We start from the raw sequence: 16,433 nt of genomic DNA on the forward strand, positions 1-16,433 counted from the left end.
CTCTCTCTCTCTCTCTCTCTCTCTCTCTCTCTCTCTCTCTCTCTCTCTGTGCACTCTGGGTAAAGCATGTGGGCACCTGAGGGGGCGGGCAGAGCAGGAGAGGCAAAACAAAAATCAGCTGCCAAAGTGCATCCGGCCAGAAATAATTGAGCATCTGTCCTATCAGTGACGCATTAATCCGGCATTAATGCGTCACTGATGGGGGGTATTGATCGGCATGCCAATATTTAAATTTAAATCTGGCAAAGCTACCTATCTGTGATATGCAATCAATGATATCACGCGGGAGAAATCGACTTTTGTGGTTGTTGCTCATAATTACATTTGTGAAGGGAGTCAGAAATATATAAAAATGTGTTATTCAAAGTAGTAATTTCATTATTACGTTGAGATTTTCATAAGATTGTGCCAAAGTTCCTGACATTCACAGATATTCTGTGATTATTATTATTGTTGTAATAATTATTATTATTATTGTAGTCATAGTGTTAGCTATATTTTTAGTAGTCCTTTGGTGAAGTGCATGGACTATTCAGCTATTCAACTGTGTCAATATGCACAAAAAATGGTGCAATTAAAAATTGCTTATGGAATCCTGAGTATTAAAGAAGTATTCCAGTTGTTAGTATCGCACCTCCATAAAGTCAAGATCTTCACAAAAGGCAGATGATAAAGCACAACTAACAAAATACTAGATGCTATAATTTCAAATTTACCCTTCCTGCCAGTAAATGCACCGTGTCTCTAATGTGAGGTTTCAATCCCAGTCCAAACACAGACCACTTATAACAAAGTCCTAGCCAAAAAGGTTTAAATAAAACATGAGATGTTGATGCATATTTTATCAGGCAAACAAAACAAAGTACCATTTAGTTCAAACATCAGTTATAGTCCGAGAACAACAGCATGTATAATGGAATGGATATTTATTAAAAGTGTCTGTAATACTCACACCCTCAGGCACTCAACAGCATCATGATAAAATGTGTTCCCAGATTCTCTATGGCTCTGACTGGGATTAATGCAGATGTGTAATCTCAGAGGAATGTACTGATCCTAAGCGCCAGCTGTCCACTGTGAGCACTGAGACACCCATAAGTCTCTGCTAATACACAAAACCAATACAAACACACATTATAGGCACTGTTCTTTTACATTTACTTAATGCATCAGCCAGACACTCTAAATAATTAAGACCAACTCTAAGATCACAAACAAAATGTAAATATTCAGTTGAAAAAGGTGCATAATAGTATCTTTTTTACGGTTATGTGTGTATTAATTGTAAAAATTTAAAAACCGAAGCTGATCCTGAAAGCTGCCAGAGTCTACGGTCGCTTTTTTGTTTTGACCAGGCCTTTCTCCACCAGGCAACGGTAGAACTCCTGGATGTACGTGTACACACACTTCCAGTCAGGCTCTCTCATCCTGACTAAGTCATCAGCGTCCAGCAGAGGGGGGCAGCCAGCCAGCCTCCTGCAGACAGAGAGAAAGAGATTGTCACTGACTAACTATGACACAAAACTGTGAAATCACTTCTTTTTTTTATCTGCAGTGCACTGCTGGAGTTTGTTCCAGACATGATGTATCTGCTTCTTCATATAAGGAATGACAGCTCACTCTGCAGTGCTGAAAGCCAGCTGGAAGTTATCCCTGGGCTTGTTAGGGTTGAGGATGGAGTACTCGAATGCATCAGGGTAGAAGCGGTGCACCAAGGCGCAGAAGGCTATGCCGTCCTTCCAACTTGAGGAGAAGTTCTGGATGTCCACCCCCTGTGTTAAACCAGAGGGGAGAAAAAAAGTAGTAGAGAATGAGACATAAGGGGCAGAGCTATGTATAGCGCCACTGGGCAATAATTCACAGACACAGAAAGTGAGGGCATGTTTACCTCATATGGCTCTGTTTTGGCCCTGCACCAGTCCAGAAGCATCTGTTTGACATTTTTAACGTTAGGTGCTGCAGCAGGAGGACATTTCTGGGCTGAGGTCACAGCAGGACTGGTCTTGCTGAGGAGAAGAAACAAAGACAAGGAGATGCACACCTCATGCAGAAAGTAACTCATCTATTAGCTTGGAAACATTCTTTGCATAAGAAATGTATTTGTTTTTTCTGTTCTTTTTTTGGGTGGATTACTAAAAATACAAGAAGAAGAATTTGCTGTGCAGCAACTAAGCTCCCACTAGAAACCAGAGGTGGAATGTAACTAAGTACATCGACTTGTTCTTTACTTTTTTTTCCACAAATGAAACTTCATACTTCTACTTCACTGCATTTTAGGGGCAAATATTATACTTTTTACTCCACTACATTTAGCTGCCAGGTTAAGTTACTTTTCAGGTCGAGATTTAACATGAAAAAATACAATCAGTTTAAAATGATTAAGCTGGTTTATCAACTAAACCTCATGACAGAGTATTAAGCAGTAAAAAATGAGCCCTACATACAAACAGTAAAATGCTACTTACATAAATGCATCAATAATAATAATAATAATAATAATAATACATTTGTAATATGTAAAACAATCTGAGTGGGGCCATTCTGAATAACGAGTACTTTTACTTTTTTATACTTTAAGTACATTTCAATGCTGATACTTTTGTACTTTTACTGAAGTAAGTTTTGAATGCAGGACTTTTACTTGTAGTGGAGTAATTATGTAGGATGATATCAGTACTTTTACTTAAGTAAGAGATCTGAATACTTCTTCCACCACTGAGTACAAACTAAGAAACAGATGCTGTCAGGCTTCAGTTGTGGCACCAAATGGATGTAGCTACTAAATCTCAAAAAAAATGTTTTACAGGCAAGGCTAACATTATTTTCACAAAAATCTCATTAAGTTGCAAATTATTTGATCATTTTGAATCCTGCTTTGTATAGTTAATGAACACAAACATGCAAAACTGACCACACAACAGACTCACCTGCCTGCTGATGGAGAAGGCTGGTCTGATGATTCTAACAAGATGCAGCAAATCAATATCAACAGGCTGACATCATTTAAATAAATATGGCAAAATCACAGGGTGTTGGACAGCATCTTTATAAACGTACTGTTTGTGGGTGGCTGCTGGTTCATGGAGGCTCTGCCGACGCTGACACCGCCGCCTGTTGTCCCTCCTTTGCTCAGGCCCTGCTGTCTCAAATCCTGCTGCCTCGACCCTCGATCCTGCTCCCGTTTATCTGATGAGAGAGATGGTGGAGAATTTAGAAAGCAAGCAATGCATAAAAGAAATAACGGAGACATTATTATGGTAACTTGTACGATGGGAGTAATATCAAATGTCACCTCTCTTTTTCTTGAGCAGGTCCCTCAGTGCAGCACGTATCATGCGTCTCTCTTCAAAATCTGTTGCATTATCCAGCTAAAAGAACAACTGCTGGTTAATTACTGGTTAAAGTCTGAGTGTCAGAGTAATGGAAGAAAATCTCTAGCACAGCAAATACAAAAGACTGATTTTGAATTAAACATTTAACATCCGTAACATCCGTAGGAATTACATTGTTTTTCTCTTTTCACAAAGGCAACTCCATCCCTGCTCTTACAATTTTTGTTTGCATGTAATACATGCATGATAGTAAAAGTCACAAACTAAGGGAAAATCACAAATCCTTGGCTCACCATCTTGTTGAGAACCTCTTCATCCTCAATAGCAGCCAGTTCTCCGCTGGTCACTGATGCTGATCCATCAGTTTTTGACTCCATGTCTAAAGAGATGGTGCAAAAATACTGAAAGACAGAAAGTAAATATGAATAAACACATGTGGTGTTGTGAGAATAATGAAGAGAAGCAGAACAGCACACAGCTTGGCATAAATAATCACATTTTTTACCATTCACATAGAATTGAAAATGTTTGAATTATTTACCAGATACTTTTAAGTATTTACACTAAACAATGTGCAGATATCACAAACAGCATTAAATCATGTTGCAAAAATTCAAATATAAACATTTTTGCGAGTCTTAATAGACACAAACTGAGCCGCCTTGCAAAGAAATGTTTGTATTACTGAAGTACCCCTCAGTGTATCTCAGCAGCTGGCTGAGTGCAGCACAGAAGGGGCAAAAACACGTACAAATATAGTAATGTAGTGGAACGAGACCATTGCTAAAAGAATCTGATAACAGCGTAAAACTATGCACTCAGACACAGGGGGAAAGGAGCCGCAGTGAAGCCTGATGGGAAGAATTAAGTAATAAAAGAGTGAAAAGGAGACACTGATGATAGTGACTGGTGGCTGTTGAGATGCAGTGTCACTGACCTGTTTTCAGGATGCAAACCTTTGTGTCTTTGGGCTCCTTAGAAGTTTTCAGCCTCTCCTCGTTCCTCCTTCAGACTTGTGCGGAGAGCTGTTAGAGCTCAGACTTGACATCACACCTCACACTGCAGAGCTTCATAAGGATGTATGTTTGGAGAGCGAGTGGAGGTTGCTTACATGAACCACCCAAGATGGGTAGAAGAAGGAGGAGGAGGAGGAGGGGAAAGTCTCTGTCACCCTCAGCACAGTCTTTCCTCCTCTTGTCACTGTATCCAAGATGATGTCATGTGAAACTTTCTGGGGCCAAATTCAATTTTTTTTCTCTTTCAAATCACAATTATCAGTGTGTTCCACTTTTTTTGGAAGATGATGCAGGAAAATGTTTTGGCTGGAAAACAAGGAGTTAACAGGGGGGGGGGGGGGGGGGGGGGATGAGGAGCACTGCCTTATTCAGGCAAAAGGCTAACTGTTTACAGAAGTAGAGGAATCTGCAGAGGGGACAGAGCACGCACACACATACAGACACAGAAAACTGACAAAAAATACAGTAAATGTAATACATTATCCAACTTAAGCACTGATTGTTTAATGTTTAAAAGGTCAAGGCAGATTTAGAGAATGAGCTAATGAATCAGAAAGAAGACAAATTGCTCCACCCAGTGGTGAACACTCACAACTGCTTGTAAATAATCCCATAATGCATGACGATACTCTGACATTCAGATTCACAGTCCTGTTTCTCAGCCTTCCAATACCTGTACATAGATACTATTTAGCATGCCAACATTTGTTTTAGTATGTACCAGTACATAGTGTGTCAATGCAGTATGCCAGAAATACCCGAATGTACTTGTGCATTAGGTTGCATTTTGCAGTATGTGAGCTGGCATGCTTTTCTGACCCACAATCCATATATAAGAGCAAGAGGGTTAGAGTTCAAGGTGCAATGTTATGATGAAGTAGTATGTATCAATTGTATGCACACTGCATGCAGCAGTACGTACTTTGTAAGATTAAGATTTGCACACGCACTGAACCAGCGAACACTGAATCTGTCCTCTGTATTCAACCCATGCTTTACACACCACTGAACACACCAAGGCTTAGGAGCAGTGGGCAGCACATTTCTGCAGCCGGGGAGCAGTATGGGGAGGTTGGGTGCCTTGCTCAAGGGCATGTCAGTCCTTGACCTGTCAGTAATGGGATTCGAACTGGTGACCCTCCAGTTACAAGCCCAATTCCTAACTTCTAGGTAGGTGCAGCTGCAGTGCATAGAAAAAGTAAAAAGTGTGCAATTTGAAAGGCAGCATTTGACTTGTAGAAGAAAAAGCACAGGTTTTACTAATAGGATTAACAATGGCTCAGTTCCAATCAAGTGTCCTAAGTCATTACAGTGAGCGAGCATACACAACACCAGGACCCTGAGACTGAAGCATTTAAATGGAATTCAACCATCATTCAACTTATCCTTTATACCTGGGCTTTTAATACTTAAACCTGAAAATAAGGCATATTCCCGTTTCTCGATAAGCATGTACTGCTGACACAGTAGTTCAACCAGTTAATGAATTGACAGTAAATGTATCAGCAATGATTAAATTTTTCATTAAATGAAGCAAAAATGCCAAATTGATGAGATTTATCATCCCAGAGGCATCTTTATCTGTAATGTTATTGAATAGTTTTGTGTGTAAACAAAAAATTGCAAAGGTGAAATAGCCTTTATAGCCTCTAAAATACCATAAATGTGTATTAAGAAGTCACATATTTTACAAGAGGATCAAATAATTAATACTATCTAAAAATCTTTAATTACTCTAGTGGGGGACATTAACAGTCAATACAGAATTTAATTAAAATTTGCAGAAGGTATGACAGTGAGAGAGTTATTTAATAAATGAAACTCTGACTCAGTAATGAAGTGGTTCATAATCGTTTATTGTACCAGTCCATTTATTTTTATTCAAGCAGTTGCAGATCATGTGTATATGAATCGGCCATGTATTTGCCCCTAAAAAGAAGCATCTGCGGCTGCTATTGGCATTCAAAGTATGAACCAAAAAATTAGACAAAATGACTGAAAATGAAATCAAATCACTCCGTTCTTATCTACAGTATGTCCAAATAAGGCATGAGGCAAATGTTTCATTCTTAAACCAGTCTAGTTTAAACCAGCCATATATGACTATAAAATACATTATTATCATAAAATAACTATTTACACCAAACTAGCTTTGCAAACAGTTAAAACCAGTATGTACACAGGAACCGGAGGCTTTGAAGGCATCGTCTTCATACCTCGTCAGTGCAACAGTTTCTTTGCCCAGCGCTCATAATCTACTTTACATGATAGCCACTAGAAAAAGCAGCCAAACCTGCCAAACTTTCACAGCTCTGTGATCGTTTAAGTGAGATTATAAAACTGAAAAGTGGTGTTCTCATCGAAGAACAACACAAGAATGTGTTTTAAAATATGTTGACATCTGTAATCTACTGAACAAAGTAAAATCCATCATTCACATGCTGCAGTTTTATTGTGGCTGTTGAAAAACTGCTTGATCTAATAGTTAATAATCAATGAACACAAGGGCATAACAAGTCCTATTTAACAGCTGAGGTATTCAATATAAAACCAGAGAAATGATCTGAATACATAATCTTTAAAACTGTAACTGAGAATCGCTGACAACACAGGTTATTTTGAAATTTTAAACCAACAGCGTTATTCGTCAAACAGCAAAATAAAAGCGCTTTACAGCTTTCTTCCATTATTTTTCGACTAACTGGGCATTAATGAAAAGCATCTTGGGTGATGCTCTGGAGGATGCAATTTTATGAATGGCACCCAGTAAATATTAACACTTGTGCATCCTTAGCAACATGTTTGGCTTTGACATTTTAAATTGTGGCTGTGTTAATGCATATGGCATAGCTTTTGGCAAGTGTGCAAGTTATTGTTTTCTGGAATTTTAGCCGTTCAACCTCAGCTCCTACAATAAGTCTATAACAAAAGGTGTAGCCACAATAAAGACAATCAGACCCTTTAGGACAAAAATGTCCCCATCAAAACTAATTAAAATCACAACTATTCATCCTACAACCATTGCAGCAAAAAGTGCGCATTCTTTTATATCAGATTTTTAATCTAGAGTGCTGCTTCAAAATTGTACTTTTTAATATTTTCCACCAGATTTAAGCTTTTTCTCATGCTTGCCCTATGGTGCAAAGCTTCTACTGTATTATGTATGTCCTGTATTAAGGAGCACTACTGTGTTAAATACAACGCATCAATATCAATGTTGTTGTTAATCATTCCCATATCTCAGACTGCGGGAATATTTTTACCCTAGCATTTAGTATATAGAAAACAATTCAGTGTTTGTTGTTTTTTTTGCAAAAATAGTGGCGTAATGTAAACAAACTTGGATTTAAAGTTACATTTCTGAATATGAATGAATATTTGGTAGTTATGCTCTAGACTGAAGTTGGTTAAGTAGAGTAAAAAACAACAATGCCACTATAAAAGTTTATGACAATTTTTGAAGCAGACTTTTTTTTTATCCTCAAGGGTAATGAGGGAGTTTTTTTGTTTTTTTTAAAGGGATGCATGGGTCAAACAGTGACATATCAATTTAAATCTTTCAGCTTAAAATTCTGTCTGTAGTTATTCTAAAGTCAAAATATGCAAAAATATGTGGCGGGTGTCATAAAAAACAACAACTTTGTATGGCTTTGTTGTTTGACTTCTTTTAAGAGCTCAAACTGTACGTAAGGAATCGTGATATTTTTTTCCTAGTATGGCAAAGGCATGACCCGACTAACTCGAACCAACCCGAACCAACGAGGGTAACAAGTACTAGCCAATCAGAGGCAGGGTAGCGGGTCATGATTCTGCAATCCTACGGGGGAAAAAAATTGTCCTAAGAAATGTCTGGTTCCTGACAGAATCTGTATTTCGGACAAGATGTCAGCAAAACAAACTTTCAAAATAAATATTTGGCATACCATACATGTTGGAGGGGGTGCACAGTAAGAGACATCCTGGATCATATAAGATTCTTTCGTGAGAGCAGTGGCATGCAGTCTTCTGCAACCTAGTATATTTGACATTTTTCTGAAGAGAAAAAAAAAAAAGACAGGAGAGATGAATTTCATCTAATATTACTTGTATGCATGTGCAAGACACTTGAGGACCGAAATCTAAAGCACTGCAAAGCCAGTGAATACTATGGCCATTAAAAAATAAATATTTCTTTCTACATAAATATTAAATGGGGAATAAAATGTGTTTTGTCGCAAAATAAAATCATTTCAATAAAAAGCTTTTTGAATACTGACAGATAGCATAACACTGTCCAGCAGAGGTCAGTTTATCAGGAAGTGCTGGTAACTAACTTAAAAATAAAAATGTCAGCCACAGAAAGAGAAAAATTAAACCTAACACATGACATTGGTTAGGAATTAAGAAGTAACCTTAAAGGACATCTCAAGCTTCTATTTCCTCATCTTTTCCACAGGGAAAAGACATCTTAAGTTGGGTGACACTCCTTAGAGAACTTGTGAACCTAATTATCGAGGAAAGCTGCAGTGAGCGCGCTGTTGTAAAAGATGGAAATAATTGGACTAATTCTACAGAGACTGCCTGAGAACAAAATCTAGGCCTGAAGTGGGAAGCCACACTGAGGTTTATAAGGGAGGACAAAACACAGAGCGCAGGCCTCTCATTAAAAATGTGCTTCAGTAGAGGAAAAGAGGCGTCTCATTGCACAAAAATGTTGGCTTTGTCCATCATTGTAACTTCTGTCTCCAAATAAAAGATTTAATGTCCTAATATGACAAGCTTCCCGCTTCACATACTAAGAAAAAAAAAAAAGCTGCCAAAAACGCAGGCCCTTACCATGACAGGGCCAGGTGAATGTCAGGTAACAGTACCATTAATATAGATTTTTTATACAAATTGTGCCCATTCAGATCTGAAGTGGAGTGCTCTCTGCAGCCTGCAATATCCACGACAGCCACCCAGAACATTGATTAGAGCCCTCTGTCAATGAGAACATTTTCACAGTGGAGTAGTATGAGTGACAGTGTGAATACCTCATGAGGTATCAAACAGTTTAGTGTGCTCATGCATGCATATGCCACTATAAGGCTGTGTAAGAGTGATTTACAGATGAAGGAGAGAATTTAACCATCACTGAGACAAAATAAAGGTAAACCTTTCCTCTCTGCAGACTCCACTTCTGTGTGACCAGAGGAGAAATTAACTGGCATAGTGAAGAAGTTAAGAAAATAATAAAAGGTCAGTCACATCAGTGATGTTGGCCTTATAAGGTCACACTCCGTCTGCTGCTCTCAACCACTTGCAGACACAAAGGGTAAAAAAACTACAGCCAGGGTTTTTCCTTCATCTTTATTCTCTCCTTCATCCTTTCAGTTCAGTCTATCTTGTCTTCCTGTTTCCCGTCCGTTCTCTGCTGATGATATGTTGGTTCAGATGCACTAGCTCTGTCTGAGTCCTCTCCACTTGCAGTGTGGAAATCCACCTGTTCGGACTTTTCAGCTTTGGCCCTGCGTGCGTCCAAGAAGCTGACGATAAACTCTGAGTTCTGATAGATAAGCATGCCAGATAATGTCAGCACCGCGCCGGCGCAGCTGAGGGTGGACAACTCGCTGCCGAAAAGCAGCTGAGACAACAGCAGGTTTCCCACCACGCTCAGGTTGCCGAGGATATGCAGAGTGACGGCAGAGGTGAGCGTGATGACGCAGCAGCTGGCCAGGTTGTACATGACTGAGCCCAGGCAGCTGAGCAATATGAAGACCCACAGGTGGCGGTCGTAATGCAGCGGAGACTCCAGCAAAGCCCAGTTTTCTAAGGCTAGAGCGGCCACGGCCAAGATGCAGAAGCTAGGAATGGACATCAGGTAGAGCAGGAACACAGAGTTGATCTTCTCCTCCTGAAGTAAGATGCCTGAATAAATAGAGAAATATATGCAGTGGTTACAAACACAACATAGAGTTTATTGACATAACAGTGTTGTGTACACCAAGGCTTTCACTTGAGACATTTAAAGAACGTCATGAGCACTGCAAAGTGTATTCAGTGCTTGTGGTGGTTGTCTGTTAACAGTTTTAGGTGTTTGGACATACACTGACTGCATTACTTGCCTACTGCCCCTACTAAGCATGTTATCAATACTAATACAGAGAGTTTCTCTGTTTTTCTCATCAAATTGCAATGACAGATTAGATTTTTTTAACTTATCAACTCATTCAAAAGTTGCCAAAGAGTTCTGAAGCAGTCTGATAGTAGGACAATGCAAGGAAGTTATGCAAAACTCCCGTTTGGAAACTTGAACTTGATCTTTGGACACATCTATAAAACCTCTAAACACTTCATAGTGTTTACTGACATACAAGGCCAAACCTGTGAAAATGCTTTGACTCTGGCCCTTTGAACAAAAACATGTGCACTTACAAAGTGTGTCAGAGAAAAGTGATCTTATAAGGGAAACGGTTACAACAACAAGTGAGAGTGAGGATGAAAATAGTTGAAACTTGAGACACAACATCGTCCAGCGAGTCTGGCACCTCAGGATGGACTCAAATGTTTAGTCATGATTAAAAATAAAATTAATGTGTGACAACTTTGACCGGTTGGACCTTGTTTACAAATTCAGATCCAAATGCAGGTCTTGTACAGTTTGTCATTGAGCCGCTATACTGGAATATTTGATCTGATGACCCTGTAGTCACGAGCCTGAATCTGTACCCAGCCCCTTGGTTCTTCTGGGTACAAAATATGCGGCATTACATTCTTCTGAGCATAACCTATCTGCTTTAGAGTTATGTAACAATATAAAACAGGCCCTCCATATATTCCTCCATGTATTTTTAGAAACTGATTACGTTCTTTTTTCCCCCTCTGACAACTATCCTAATGTTGTGGAGTCTAATGACGTTAGAGAACCTAATCCCCTGCATACTGAAACCAACTTTAAAGGAATTCCTTCCACAAATGCTTCACTGAGAGTAGAGAACATTAGATAAATGAGTACATTGGATAACTGTAGTGGAGGCACTAGTCTCTCCTAGGAGAAATTCACATAAACTAAAGTCATACACTCATTCTCAAAAAGATTGTTTTGTCCCTAAAGTCTATAGTTTACTTTGTTTTGTCAGGATAATCCACACCACAAAAACAGCAATTATCAATTTGCTAACAATGAGTCAACAAATTTTAAACTATTAACTAATCTGTTCATCAGCATTGTTTCCAGGAATTGCTTTTGAAATGCAGTTTGTAACGTCTAGTCTGAAAACAGTAACATATGTGGCAAATAAGAAACACTTTTTCAAAGCTTCCTTAAATGTATCAGCTAAGCAGAGAATGACTCTTAAAAAGTTCTGCGTTTCTATCAAAGACTAACGTTACCAGCCAGATAACACATCAACGTGGCTGCAGGGTGTGCCTTTACCCTACCCATCCTAACTAATAGACTGATGTTTGTCTTGTGTTCCCTAAGAAACCAGAAAATATGCCACTGTGACTTTCCACTTTAAAATGTGGGTGTGTTATATGCGTGTGGAGTGAATCACTAAAAAGTTCCAGGGCCACAGACGGCTGTGGTGTCTGGGGGGGAAACACAATAATAACATCTCATGTCTGTGGAAGGAAATGAAAATTCCAGTGATAAAATTAATACAAAAGCTACTTTATATTGCAACAACAAAAAAGACAACAAACCAAAAATGTTAACATCAACAGTAAGTGAAAGTGGTACTTACTCTGCTGAATGGACTTGACGCCCCTAAACATGGTTGCTGCAAACACAAAGAAGCAGCCAGTCTGATCAAACTGGACCTCTCCCATGATGCTGAAGGAGGCTCCCAGACAGATGGGCATCATGGCTGTGTATTTGAGGAAGTGATGTTGTTTTCCCAAGATCAGTGTAGAGATGGCCAAAGTAAAGAGTGGAGTGGTGGTATAGATCATTTGTGCAAATGACAACTGGACATAGTTCAGACCAATGTTCCCAAAAGCAATACTGGCGCAAAATGTCAGGCTCAACAGGAACACCTTACATTTTGCATTGTAGGTCAGGTCCTGCTCTCCAATCCCTCTCTGGCGGATCACCTGCAGTTTGATCAGCCCATAGTCCACCACTATGGCTGTCAGCATGTGCAGCGCTGACAGCAGCAGAGGGTACCTGAAGTTGTAAACGGCAAATATCCATTTGTTGAGGCTGGAGATGGTGGTTCCCGTCACAAGCCAAACAATAACAGCTGACAGCAGATGGAGCATCTCTGCGGGTGGCCTCCTTCTGCCTCTCTCTTGCAGAGTCGCCTCGCATTTTGAGAAGCCATCGGCGTTGATCATGTTCGTATCATGGTCCTCTCTAAAGGGAAAACACATGTTGAGTCCTTCTCATCTACCACTGACATGCATGATCAAACCGGCAAGTTTGAGGCTATAAATCGCGTAAATAACCTGCGACACAGCTGCTTTTCTCCTCCTCCTCTGCGGTGTTGTTGCTCAGTAAACCTGTATTTTTCAGCGCCGCCTACAGACACGTGTTTCTATTTTGCATGACTCGCTGGTTGTGTAACTTACCCCGCGCAGGCAAAAGGACATATGCTGGTCCTGGAAGACAGGCAGGGGGGATGAATGAGGGGAGCCTTTCAGGGCGGGCTGGAAAACAGTACGCGCCTTCTCCACGACGGGGACTGCGGGGATTGGTTATTATCCTGCCATGCAGCAATGGACTGACGGTGACGACTTCACTATGATGCACCAAAAACCTCAGCACTTTCGTAAACATCATGGGGCCACTTCGGTTGCTACTGTATGTAACCAAATCTTGAAAATATGAGACAGCAGCAGCAGCAGCCCACATGAGTTATGTTTTTTCTCCATGCTGGCTTTAAATAGCATCTTACTTCATTCCCAGAGGAGATCGTGTGATTCCCTTTCCGAGCACTGGAGCAGAGGGAAACCCTGACAGCTCAACGTGTTGTTCACAAACAAATCTCTCGTTAACGTTGCACCGCACATGTTAGATAGTGAGACTGTGGTTACCGCTACGTTACATCCCTGATGTTGTGGTGGGGTTTTCAATTAACGTCACTTTATGTCAAACAACTGGGCGGCTCGATAAGTGATATCACTAGAACACAAAAGCTCCTTTACAAAAGGTGGGTTAACCCTCTGGAGTCTCCAAAAGCTCCAAAGCATGACTTCTTCATCACATCCAGACTAGAAAACAAAGCAGCGTGGAGCTCTACTGTAAATTTACCTCTACAATTCTGGCTGTAAACTCCATGAGGCCAGTTTCAGTTTCATGATGATATACCAAACACAACTGGAGACAAGGTCAAATATATTTTGTATAAAATGATAGAACTGGATGTAACCCTCTTATTTTATATTTGCAACCTTTGTTCACATTTGCGACATTTAAAATTCTTCATTGAGCATGATAGTGTTTTGAAAGTAAAAAAAAGATTCAAAATCACATTTTATGTTGGACTAAAGGACTAAAAAGACACAAAATGACTAAAAAAAATACACAAAATGACCAAAATTGTTACCCTAATCACACAAGACACAAATAAAATAGAGTCCCACTAGAATAAAAACCAGAGTTGGATGACAGGATCACACACAATCACAAGATCACATTTATGTCGGTTTTTCTTTGTTTCTTTTGGTTCAAAATGTTGATCCAGTAAGTCAGAATAAAAAATCAATTATTATTAGGTCATATAGGTGAGGTTGTGCTGGGGAAAAAAATACCAACATGGCATTTAAGCATTTTTAAGTGGTGCATACAGGCAGGATGAAATGGATTCAACAATGGACAAATAGCCCAAAGACTCCATAGAGTCAAAGCTGACCTCCACTACGGACTGAGCTGTCACTGGACACCACGCAGCTGAATGTATCACCGCTGTCATGCTAAGCTAGCGGCTAGCTACAAAACAACAACCGTGGTCGTTGACTCGACGCGCTCTTAGCTCATATTTTTGTATTCTCTGTTTAGCTACAGCCCGACTTTCGTCAGTGACATCTTCTCAGAATATAAGCTTCATTGTCTTACCTTGTTCTTCGACTAGTCCCTTGACAGCGCTGGCAGCATCCCTACATTTCCGTCAGTCGGCTCGGTCTCCGTGCTGCTGTCAGACCATAGACTGTAAATCAGACAAGCCGAGGCAGCGGACGCGCTGCAGTGTCATTGGATGGTTTATTTAAAGGGCAATGACACTCAAGTTATGAGCTGCTTTACTCAATCCACTGCATGCATGTTGCAAGCTGAGGCAACCTCTCCTGTGCAGGTTTGGAAGTGTTGGAGCCTGGAGCCTCACATGATCATGAATCATCCAATGGGAATTAAACATTGCATCGCTGTCATCATATCATCACCCTGTTAAAATAATCGCCTAACTCATTTTTTCAAGTTTTGCAGGAAACACAAAAAAACTTCACTAAAAGTGTAACTTATGACATTTGATAATTTCACTCAAAGGATGTAACAAAGGATGGCTATTGGCATAGTAATAACACTGTGTGTAAATTATGTAACTTAAGAGAAATAAATGACTTAGGCAATTTTTTGAACATGCCTTTGTGACTTAAGCAAGATATGGTAACACTTTATTTTGAAGATGTCTACATAAGAGCCTGTCAGAAACATGTCATGACAAGTATCATGAGCATTAATGTTACTTCAAAGTGTCATTAATGTTCATGACACATCCCATGTAGACACATGGAATGTGTCTACATGGGATGTAGACACCTTCAAAATAAAGTGTTACCATATCTTGCTTAAGTCACAAAGGCATGTTTTTAAAAAATTGCCTAAATCACATTTTATTTTGACTTAGGCATAATAAATTCGCTTAAATCACATACTTGACATAGGCCATCCTCTTAAAGGTAAAATCACATGATCTGATCAACTGAGGATGTAGGCGATTTTACCATAGGTGGCCGGTGTCATGAGGAGATGATTTAGGCTAAAAAAAACCCCAAGAAACAAAAATTTTGACAAAAAATGACTTAGGCGATTATTTTAACAGTGTGACGATATATGTCCACGATGTACGAAGTCATAGAGCATCAAGCAACAGCATGGGTTATGGTCAAGGCCGGATGTACCATATGGGCAACTGCCCAGGGGCCCCCGACACCCAGGGCAGTGTGGGCACAAGCAGAATATCTGGTTATCTCTCGCTTATATGTTAAACTGTCCATCAGAGCCGTCGCCCAACAATTAATTTTGAGTTGATTTCTGTTTAAAATGAGCTGAGGACCAAAATGCTACTTGATTCTAGATTCTTGATTTTTGTTTGTGTCTTGTCTTCCTCTGTGATGGCTCTATCAATTCAATACATTTGTGCTTCTGGGAATAGGTGTATAATAAATATTGGATGCTTTGAAAGTGGTTGCTTGCTTATTTTTTTGTGAAAATTGAAGGCACTTCCTTCCCTATCTTTCTCTATCTTTTTGTACGGTGTCCTTGAGTGCCAAGAAAGGCGCCTTCCAAATAAAATGTATTATTATTATTATTATTATCTATGTAGTGGGTCAGTTTTGCCAGATTATACTGATGCTGACGTGTTTTGTTTGGACATGGTGGTGCATTTGTAGTTCTATGAGTGTTTGCACATCTGTACATGACAATGCACTTGATGACAGTTATTTATTGATGTATTGAGTCTATTAACTGTATATTACTGTAATTTATTCTATATTTTGCCAGATTATGGTGATTCTGGGGTCGTGATGATGGGGCCCCTGAATATTGTTGCCCAGGGTACAGCAGAGTGTTAATCTGGCCCTGGTTATGGTGACAGTTAACCTCTAAAGTACATATATTTTCTTTTACCTGTAGTACTATATCCGTTTAGAGTGTTTTGGTGTAAGTTGCTGAGTGTTTGAGATATCAGCTATTAAGATGTCTGCCTTTTTCTCAAAGATAAGGGAACGGGATGGCACTTGCCAGCAGGATCCTGCCAAGCAGGATTAAGAAAACAGCTTTCGGCGCTGTTTTCTTAATCCTGCTGCCAATGCATACACGCCCGTCCCATAAAACAGAGCTCATCATTAATCATATTAAGCATATGATTTTGATTTTTATATTTTTTCCCCACTGTTTTGTTTTACT

At 39.6% G+C, this 16,433-nt stretch overlaps 2 protein-coding genes across 5 annotated transcripts; both read right to left on the reverse strand.

Moving 5' to 3' along the window:
- Window positions 1–935: 935 nt before the first annotated feature.
- smtna (smoothelin a) lies at window positions 936–4,406 on the reverse strand. The gene is made up of 8 exons (XM_059358630.1): window positions 4,270–4,406; window positions 3,626–3,733; window positions 3,293–3,368; window positions 3,058–3,186; window positions 2,928–2,961; window positions 1,889–2,006; window positions 1,621–1,772; window positions 936–1,476 (listed from the first exon to the last, which is right to left on the reverse strand). Exons 2-8 carry the CDS (start codon window positions 3,707–3,709, stop codon window positions 1,329–1,331), a joined length of 741 nt encoding a protein of 246 aa, XP_059214613.1. The 5' UTR covers window positions 3,710–3,733; window positions 4,270–4,406; the 3' UTR covers window positions 936–1,328.
- Window positions 4,407–6,183: 1,777 nt separating this feature from the next.
- Window positions 6,184–14,519, reverse strand: slc35e4 (solute carrier family 35 member E4). Of its 4 annotated transcripts, none has more exons than XM_059358227.1 (3): window positions 14,364–14,519; window positions 12,052–12,662; window positions 6,184–10,234 (listed from the first exon to the last, which is right to left on the reverse strand). In XM_059358227.1, exons 2-3 carry the CDS (start codon window positions 12,641–12,643, stop codon window positions 9,702–9,704), a joined length of 1,125 nt encoding a protein of 374 aa, XP_059214210.1. In that variant the 5' UTR covers window positions 12,644–12,662; window positions 14,364–14,519; the 3' UTR covers window positions 6,184–9,701. The 4 variants fall into 4 exon arrangements, with proteins under 4 accessions (XP_059214210.1, XP_059214212.1, XP_059214211.1 ...); XM_059358229.1 differs by lacking the exon at window positions 14,364–14,519 and adding an exon at window positions 12,878–12,895; XM_059358228.1 differs by lacking the exon at window positions 14,364–14,519 and adding an exon at window positions 12,755–12,769.
- Window positions 14,520–16,433: the final 1,914 nt, after the last annotated feature.

Source organism: Centropristis striata, chromosome 19 (assembly GCF_030273125.1).
Source record: "Centropristis striata isolate RG_2023a ecotype Rhode Island chromosome 19, C.striata_1.0, whole genome shotgun sequence".
Classification (NCBI taxonomy): domain Eukaryota; kingdom Metazoa; phylum Chordata; class Actinopteri; order Perciformes; family Serranidae; genus Centropristis; species Centropristis striata.

Bases quoted from the DNA above. Each gene is read 5' to 3' on its own strand.
- smtna (XM_059358630.1), bottom strand. From the start codon at position 3,709: ATGGAGTCAAAAACTGATGGATCAGCATCAGTGACCAGCGGAGAACTG. The intron at 3,369-3,625 runs GTGAGCCAAGGA...TTGTTCTTTTAG, and splicing joins AAGAGGTTCTCAACAAGATG to CTGGATAATGCAACAGATTT. The intron at 1,773-1,888 runs GTAAACATGCCC...GGTTTAACACAG, and splicing joins CCAAAACAGAGCCATATGAG to GGGGTGGACATCCAGAACTT.
- slc35e4 (XM_059358226.1), bottom strand. From the start codon at position 12,679: ATGTGTTTTCCCTTTAGAGAGGACCATGATACGAACATGATCAACGCC. The intron at 10,235-12,051 runs GTAAGTACCACT...CTATTTATTCAG, and splicing joins CGTCAAGTCCATTCAGCAGA to GCATCTTACTTCAGGAGGAG.